Source organism: Buceros rhinoceros, unplaced genomic scaffold (assembly GCF_000710305.1).
Source record: "Buceros rhinoceros silvestris isolate BGI_N320 unplaced genomic scaffold, ASM71030v1 scaffold20012, whole genome shotgun sequence".
Lineage (NCBI taxonomy): Eukaryota > Metazoa > Chordata > Aves > Bucerotiformes > Bucerotidae > Buceros > Buceros rhinoceros.
In genome coordinates this window covers 11406-21049 of record NW_010400961.1, presented here as the reverse complement: position 1 = coordinate 21049, position 9644 = coordinate 11406, and the positions used below count along the sequence as shown (strand labels likewise).

Sequence of the window (9644 nt, the reverse complement as noted above, 5' to 3'; positions counted from 1 at the left end):
TCTCTCAGAGGACAGAGAAACTCCATGCCACTTGAAGATCCGGTCAGATCTTAAAACACATTTTGGAGTTACTAGCCTGTGAACCTCGCTGCCTGCAGCACGGCAGAAGAGCTCGATCAGGCGCTGCTGCAGAACAGGCTCAGTGCGCTGAGCACCATGGAGAGCTCCCCACAGCCCGCCCAGGGCGCCCTGCGGGGGGAGCTGGTCAGTTCCACGCAGGGGGTGCAATGGCTCTTCAGGTCCCTCTGGCGAATTTGAAAAGGTCTGCCTAAATGCTCATTTCATAGGTGCAAGCCGAAATCGTGCTGAAGCACCTCCTCCCCATGCCCACTGCCCTGCAGTGGTGTGTGAGGCTGAGGGTATCATTATCCATATAACCATTTACTTAAGCTGCTGTGTATTGAGAGATTTCAGTTCTGAGACTACCCAGGGTGCAAGTATCATGCATAAATACAAACCTGTGTAAGATACATCATATACAGATTAAGCCTTAGCTGTGTTGTGTTTGCTGTTGAAGCTGGTATTTTTCATAATCATATTTTTTTAATGATTTTTAAATGATTTTTCATAATAATAATTTTTGCACTTACATCAGTATAGTTCCAATGATCCTGCACTCCTTTCTGGCACAGAGATGTCCCTTGTATAACAGATATTAACAAAAGCAGATTGGGAATGCAAACATCCTCAGGCCAGACCTCAAAACCAGCCTTCTCCTTGTTTCTTTATATGGAATTTTACCATTTACATTTTATTTCTTTTTTAATTTAATAGAAGAACCTTAGTCAGCACATTGAGAAGATATAGTAGTACACAGTAAAATCAAGTCTGTCATAGGGTCAGACATTGGTATAGAAATCATTAAAACAATCACATCAATACACTTCATATTAAATGGATAATAACTAGTCTACTGTCTGAGGCTTCACAATCCTCCAGTAGCATTCAGTCCTGTTTCGTATCAACTCTGCTTTAGCAAAACAACTTTCTACATTTGTATAACTTACGAGTTCTCACAAAATACACGTTTGCTCATGTACACACCCTACATACACACACACACACACAGAGAACTGGAAAGACAGACGCTAAATGGATAAATAAACATATCATCCTGATGTTACACAGGAACTCCTAAGGAATTCAGGCTTTTAAATTAAATGTCATCAAGGATGATACCAGCTAAGGTTAGACTCATCAGTGAAGTGCATCAGCGGAGCATAGTTCATCTAAGGGTTTTATCTTCAAAATTATTAATATTTTTATCCTTGAGACGTTTGGTAACACTCCCCTTTCAGTATATGCATTGATGTTTTTTCCTCTCATGAAAACCAAGGCATAAAGACAGGGTGGAGGGCTAGGGCAAGAGGGTCTGGACCTAAGTCGTTAATAAATTAAGTTCGGGAACCACCTAACACATGTCATGTACCTAAAGACTCAAAATTCAGAGTCCATTTCTTCTTACGGTTTATTTTTTTCTTTAAATACAAGAAATTTGTATTTCCCATATTCAGTTCTGCAGAGGTACTGTGAGAACAGATCTACCATTTCCTAACAAACATTCACTGAGATGAAATTACAGTGATCTGTGCTGATAACTTGTGTAATACAGTCTACAGTCGGTAACATCAAGAACTGGAAATTCATCAAGAACTGGAAATTCATCAAGTCAGACAATGGAACCGATTCCTCAGTAGACTCAGCACGTATCAGTCCATTCTGGACTTGGCTCTTTGGTGATGGACACTCAGCCTGCAATAATTCAGTCTGTAGACCTCCAAGGCCCAGGTCCAGGGCAAATTCTCTAAAGCAGGCTAATCTATGCAAGAATGCAGGATTCCAATATTTCCAAGTACAGGTATGAACGTGCCAAAATATGAATCTAGAACTAAACTACCTAGAATTTAATTTGGCTAAGATTTGTCAGTTCTTCCATTACCAGTCATACAACCTACCATGCTCAGTAGCCAGCTTATGCAAATTATAATAAAACAAGACTACTCCGAATGATAGTTTCTAAAAATAATTTTGTATAAAAAAAGTAAGACAATTCCACACCATTGAACTAATTCTAAAGCAATAATAGTTTGTGGCCTGCAACATGACTACATCAAGTCTCTTAAATCTCTCATCCTCCAAGACCGACACCTGCTTTGGAGATACTTTTCTTCACTCATGCTCTCTTCAAAATTGGCCCCATTGATAAAAATCACAAGTTCTGGGAATGCAAACAATTATCATACTACTACCATGGAACAATACATTATATTTTGCATAACTTACACTGAAACTATATTTACTGATACTAATGGTGTTTGTGAGCGGAAGGTAACCATTTCTGACAAGCAGAGTGTCTGTTATGGGAAAGGCACAATTAAGTTGTTTCAGATTGTTCTTTCACGCATAACTAAGATGGTGGTGGTAATTCAAAGTGACACTTCACAAAACAAATTACTACATTCGGATACAAGTTAGGTGATTTGGCTTGTGAATAGTTTCAGTATCCTGTGTAATTCATAAAAAACCACCACCATAACAACTTCCAGGGCCTGACCCTTCTTAACAAATTAATGCTATTACTAACTTCAAGAGACTGTTGTTTAGAGCCCAAGAATACTCAAAAATACAAAAAAAAAACCCAACAGCCCCAAACCCCACCATGTAACGTATCAACACATAAACTTAGGGAGCACAGTTACTTCATTATGCACTCAAATGCAAGCTGTGCTATTTGCACAGGAGTAAGAATAAAGAACAGTCCTTACTTAACATCAAAATCTACTGCTCTAATAACATACATTTTTATCGAACTCTTTTTTGCATGGGGTACATCAAGAAGGCTGTTTTCAAAGTAAGAGTTCAGCATTTAGGTAGGATAAGCATAGACTTTGTCGCTTCAGGAAATGAGGGAACAGAAAGAGATTGGGATCTTTGGAAACCTTTAAAGACAAAAAGCATAAAACCTTTAGATACGCTAGTCATGGTGGAGCACAGGAGGAGAAAGACAAGTATTTCTCAACAGAAGGAACGTAGTGACACAACAATACCCTATTTGTCTTTATAAATACATGAAACTATTAACATGTCCTGTTTGGAAAACATGGAAAGCTCCAAATAAAAATCTTGCTTTTCCTCTTAGATGTGAACAGAATTCTCAGGTAGGTTAGTTTTTGGTTGGTTTTTTTTTTTAATTTATTCTTTAAAAAATTCCTAGGAAGTAACTGGGAAGTCCAACTAGGGTATTACTGTTAAGAGTTTAAAGGGATCGAGACTTCTTGCACGTTTAACTAGGAATTTATAAGGAGTTGCTCATATTGTTTTCACTTAGAACACAGCATCTAAGTTACTGTCATGTATGAAGGAAAATGCCTCCACAGAGAAATTTCTGAAGCCCAAGTGCTTCATGGCTAGTTCCATACGGGTAAGTACTATCCTGCATAAGTGATTTAAATAATCCTTTATCTAGTAGGATTTACAAGAAAAATAACATTGAACCACTTCTGTTACCTAACTTACTTAACACATTTTTACCTTAATTTTAAATATTTCCAAAAGAGATTAAAGAATATTTCCTTGAATGGCACAATTTCAGGTACCTGCTAGTTTTATATACAGTATATATATTTGTTTATAAATAACTGTGTAACCAGAAGATTGCTCTCAGAAAATTACAGTATGATGTTTCTACACATTTGCAGCATGAAGTCTAACTGGAAGGAGCGCTCTAGCAGCAGTACATAGCAGATGCTTCTGATTTCTCTTTTCCTTTTTGCTTTCAAGGATGTATTCACACAAACATTCTTCGAATTCCACACTCACAGCAAAACTTTGCCCATTCCACCGGATACCTTGTTCCACATTCGTGGCAGAACTTTGATAAGTGTACAGGTGAATTTCCCTCGCTGCTTTTTGAACTTCCTCCGTTGACCGAGGATGGGTGGTCTCCACTGTCATACCCAGTTTTACTGTCAGACCTGAAAATCCCCAGATAAAGAACGTTCTCTGTAACTCAGTTCAGCATAAGTTGATGCAAAATTATTCTAACCCTTGCAGTGAGTTACTGCTATTGTTACTGTCATTTTCATGCTTACATTTTCTATTTATTTACAGTAGTATACCTTATAACTCTACCCAGACTCTCTTACTTATCTCCACATACCCACCTTCCCTGCAAGAAAACAAAAAATGCCGAAAGTTTGGGAGCAGGATCAAATATTTAATTCACTAGTGAGATTAACTGGAGTGTTTGAAAACTTAAAATTTAGCATGTCAAAACAAGAAAGGCTAAAGCAGCACTACAATGTTTGTCTTACCCTTTCAAAAGACAAGAGTTTCTGTGCTTAGCATGCAAATCTCATTCAACTTCAACTGAACCACCCGCCTCCCACTTGAAAGACCGTTCACATATTTTTACAGCAGCTCCTAATAGGTTTCTGACATTTCTAACACTGTTCTCTGCACAGTTGAGACAGTTGATAACAAAGGTGTTCTGTTAGATGATGAATATGCAAAAAATAGAGTATCTTAAACACACCAAATAATATTGACCATGAGTTATCCGTTAACTGCAGAGAACAATACTCTCCCCGACTTCTTTTGCAGTAAGTACTCCCCTTTAATGAAGGTTCTACTACTGACAAAATCCACAAAGTTAAAAGCTACCTTGAGTAGCTGTCTGAATTGTTAGTTTTTCTTTTGTTTGTTAGAGCACCTGTGCTCATGGTTCTTGCCACACTAGGAGGGCCTGATGTCCGTGGTTTTGTTGCGCCTCTAGAACAGAATAAATATCTGGTGATTTATATACACGCAGAAATATATACAAGGATATGCATTTACAAATTATATTTAAAAATGAGTTCAACAACCTACACATTAATTAATTGTATGAAAAATTAAACTTTTTTCCTATCAAGAGCATATAGAAGAGCTTTGGCATGAACTTACATGGTTTGGCCTGAATATGACTTGAATCTTGCAATGACAAGCTGAATGGAACAGCAAGTGCCTTCCTTTTCATGTGTTTCACTTGCTATCACATCAAAATACAGGTAGACCCTGCACTACTGGTCATTTAGTATGTTCTAATGTCTACCTTGACAGACTACAAATCACTTCTTAGGTCTGGCAGGAACTTCAGTAAAATAGAGAGCAGCTTACTGCTCCCTTAATAGTTTTAAAAAAATGGAGAAAGGTTACCATGTTCTCAGTATTTTGTGACCAGTAAGAAGTGAGTCACAAGACTTTTTTTTCTTCATAGCCACAGACTTCATTGAGCATGCACACTTCTCAGATAATGCTGTAGATCCTCTTGCTTCAAAGCATAAATATTATAAATACGAGGAGGAGAGGAAAGTAAGTCTACCGTGTTGGGCATTAGGGCAAATTTTCTTCTAGCCTGTCACAGAGTTCTTAGGTTGGCTTCAATAGTATGACCACATAGCTGTGAAAGTTGCTTTCCTCAGGACTCATGGCTTTTATGAGAAGCCAGTATGCAATGAATAGCAGATCCTAAACACACACATCATCTCACTGCTTGTGTTGATGAGCACAGAAACATTAGAATACACTCAAATATCAGTGAAGCACTAAGAGATAGGAAGGGGCATTCTTTTAACATCAGTGACCAAGGACAGAATTTTTTGTCACTGCTCAAAAGAATTAACATCCATTGGGATTTCTTCTTCTTTGGCAAGACTTCAGTGATTATGATATCTTGAGCAGGACACACCAAGTTTTTCTGTTCTCATTCTTGAACACCAATGAAATTTAAGTTGGAGTGCCTCATGAACATTAAAAAAAAAACTAAAAAAAGACTCCATTTAAAAAATTAGTCACTAAGAACTGAATCGGCAATAAAACCCCAAAAGTTATTTTGGTTTTTTCCTCCCTTCAGATGAACTTAATTGCTCCTTTCTGAATTATAAACAACTTACTCTTGGTTTGGTTTTCAAAGCATATATAAGAATGTGCATTTAACTCCAGTAACTTCAAAGGCAACACTGACAACTGAGGAACAATGAAGTAACAGCTGAATTTTAGACATGCTGATCAGTTCTCTAAAATATGCCTAATACACCCTCATCCCAATACGCACTCTGAAAATTCACTCGATGCTTTAATACTAGGTGTATATTAGAGAAATTTCCTAGAAATCAGTGTCCTAGAAATATGATTTCTATGGTGTCTAGTAGAGCATACAAGCCACTCACTGAACCAGGAAAAAAAACCCCCAATATTGAAAGGCCACATTGGAAGTGCACTGTCCATCCTGTCTATTGAGAGAGGCAGAGTCCCATGTACAGGTAAAATATCATTCATTAAAGGTATAAGAGGATGTCTTAATTCTGAAATGTTTAAGCACAGCTTTCTGCATAATTTCTACAGATTTTTCTACCCAGTTACTTTTCTAAGACATCAAATCTATTTCAGACTAGAAACTTTAATATAGTCCTATAATTAATTGCAATGATTTCTGCCAATTTTGATGGGTAAATAAAAGTAGCAGGCTGCCACTCTCTACAACTTTATTCATCCCAGATCTAGATACATAATAAGCATCAGGTTTCATGTAGATTTGACGATGAATCTTGAAACTGCATCTGTGAGGTTGCAATCTGACCTCTAGAGGCAGATGTTTTCCAGCAAAGCCAGACATTCTCGATTATCTCAACTTTTGCCACCACAGCGTGGTCTCCTCTGATCTGTCCAACCTCTGCCACTTCTATCAACTTGTCCAGTTCTGTTGTTTTTTAGCTATGGTTAGATTTTTTTTATTTTGTTTTTGCAAAACTATGTAAATCTCTGTTCTAAATTGCATCACATGAAGTATTAACACAGCCTGACAACAGCTAAGGCTACATGTCAATACCACCCTGACCTCTTCTGGACATACGTTTAAAGATGCTTATTATCTAAAAGTAAGATTGAAGGGAACTCCCCTTCCTAAAGCAGCTCACACTGTGTAGCTAGTTTAATTACCACTGCTTGCAAAACGAACAACTGAAATAAACTTGTAAAAGAAACTTGTCTTTTTCCATTTATGCATTCACAATTTGGTTGGATTTTGCCATTAAATACTGAAATACCAAGGTCGCTTCCTAAACAGGGCGTTTTCAGATAATCTTGCCAGCTATCACTGTTCCCCAGAACAGCTCATAGTTCTGTGCAAAATCATTAATAAGTTCCTTATGACTAAAGGCCTGCATGCCAAAGTCCAGAAACCTTTGCCATAAACTGTAACCATCCACATTGCTACGCTGAATTTAATAATGGCTAGCAGCTATTTACTTTTGTCGAATGCTGTTGGCACGTAACACATCGAATCTGCAAGGAAGGCAGATTTAATTCATTAACTCAGTGGACATTTGAATAAGAACAACCGTGATGTTACAAAAAGCAGAGTAAGTGCTTATACTCTTCAAGAAGTTGTTTCAAGAAGAAAAATCAAATCACTGCTCCATGGATAGGAGCTATTGTAAGCATGTTTAGTAACTCCCTAAGCCAAATACTCAACATCTTAATACTGTATTATAAAATGAAAAACTGACCTAGCTTTTGATGGGTCACAGTATTTATAGCTCTAACCAGACATGCAAAGGAACGACAGAAATATAAAATTATGTTTGCCTATAAAGAGCTCGTCCCATTTCATTCCTTTTACTTCTTAGAAGAGAAACTCAAGTTCAGATATTCTGGCCCTGACTCAAAGATACTTCAGCTTTGGTTACACTAGGACAGCATTAAAACATTTAAACACTTTTCTACTATTTAAAGCACTACATTCCATGTATGTGCCACATAATTCAATATGCAAATCTCTTCTGTGATTTGCTTTAAGGTATTGTTCATGAAGAATTAGCCCATTTGAATCTGGTATCTTCAAAATTACATCAAAAGGTTAACTACAATACAGTATCTATTTCCTTTCTAAAAGATTGGAATACCCTTTCTTCCAAACTTACATCTTAAACTTGCTGAATATTCAGAATATTCTTCACAGGAGAGAAGCTGGACTTAATAATTAAGACTTTACCAGTCATTACAAAGTCTGCCTTGCTTACATTCTTGGACCACCACAGCTATCTTTCAGAAGTAGGAGATAGGTAAATATTTCACTTTAAGAGAAAAAAATTACTTTGTCATAAAACATTGGCTTGTAAGGGAGATATTTGTACAGTTATCAGGCTTCAATGCTTACTTCAGCCTTACATCACACAAATTCAGTTTTATCTCAGGTTTACAAAGATAGAAATTCACTGCTCTTAGTTCATAATTAATCAGTGACAGAACAAATCAAATCTGAGAAAACTCTTCATCTTCCTGTCCTACTATGAATCTGTTTACCTAGGATGAAACAGATACTTATACTAATTACATTAGACACTCTTCTCCCACAGCCTTTATACTGAAGACATACTGAACAGCAGATGTCTGTCAGAGTCACACTTTCACTATTCCAGTGCTTTGGAGGAACATTTCTGCAAAACAGATACACCACACTGATTTGTAGTACTTACTTCTTTATAGACAACAACTCGTTTGGTCTTCTGATGGTACTGTCTGGTTTTGTATCAGTGTCGTAACACCTTTGCACAACTCTTCCAATTGGCAGCGATAGGCCTAACTTGTCCATCTTACTACTAAAATATATGAAGGGGTACTGCTAGATTGCTATTCAAGTTATCACAAAAAAAATTAAAGTACTCACAATTAAATACTTATATTCTCAAAGAATTCCCACTGACTGAAAAAAAAAAAAGTACAAATCAGACTTGAGTAATCCAGCAAACAAAAGGGTTCTTCCTTTAAAGACGAGAGGATTTCATAGACTTGTATTTGGCTCACGTTTCTTTTTTTAAGCAAAACCAAAAAAAATAATGCCAGTTATCCTCACAAACTGGACAATGCATCACTTTCAGTCTTTTTTCTTTTAAGAATAGCTTTCATAATGTCATACTACATCTAGAAAAGGGAGCTCATAATTACAAGTCATATATTAAGAAGTTAGAAAATAACAGAGATGTAAGTACAAGCCTCCTTAACTTAAGAATTAAAAAGAAAGAAATTTTTTTTTTTTTTGGTAAAGGCTGAACATTGTGCCCAGAGAGAATAACATGCCTTCCATGTTCTTTTACTTTATGGAGATGAGAAAAGAACAGAGGAAAGCCTGAAAGAAAAAAACCCTTGTTTTAATATTAAAAAAACCCCACTAACAATAGACAGTACTATGCACACAGGCAATACTTCTCATACATTTTTAATTATTATGAATAACATTTCCAAACCAAAAAGAATGTATCAAAAATCAAATTTTAAAACCAATTTTAAATTTATTTAAAAGAAAACCAAAGCAATCACCATCCCTCCCTCACATCACCATAAGGAGTACTGTAGCTTTTGAGAAATCACAACTTAGAGTAGAAAAATTCAGTTCTCAAGTAAAGTTACATCTTTTTTATCACTTTAAACCATACAGTAAAATCTGCAAAAACCCCATTATACCTCCACCTCTATATCAAGAACATAACTGAAGTGTCTTTTCTCAAAAAAAGCCTAGTGACTTAAGCCTTAACTGGAATACGATGACACTAGAGCATTTTTATTGATGTTTCTGAAATTAAAGAACTATAAAGAAACAAACCAAG

General features: G+C 36.5%; 1 protein-coding gene across 1 annotated transcript in view; it reads right to left on the bottom strand.

The window, feature by feature from the left end:
• Positions 1 to 3787: 3787 nt before the first annotated feature.
• ZC2HC1A (zinc finger, C2HC-type containing 1A) overlaps positions 3788 to 9644 on the bottom strand; it is a gene marked incomplete at its 5' end in the record, with an annotated part of 14264 nt that continues 8407 nt past the window's right edge. Inside the window, 3 exons of the mRNA XM_010132114.1 lie at positions 3788 to 3947; positions 4582 to 4590; positions 4663 to 4770. Of these exons, the coding sequence (XP_010130416.1) occupies positions 3788 to 3947; positions 4582 to 4590; positions 4663 to 4770 (277 nt within the window). The remainder of the gene's footprint in view (positions 3948 to 4581; positions 4591 to 4662; positions 4771 to 9644) is intronic.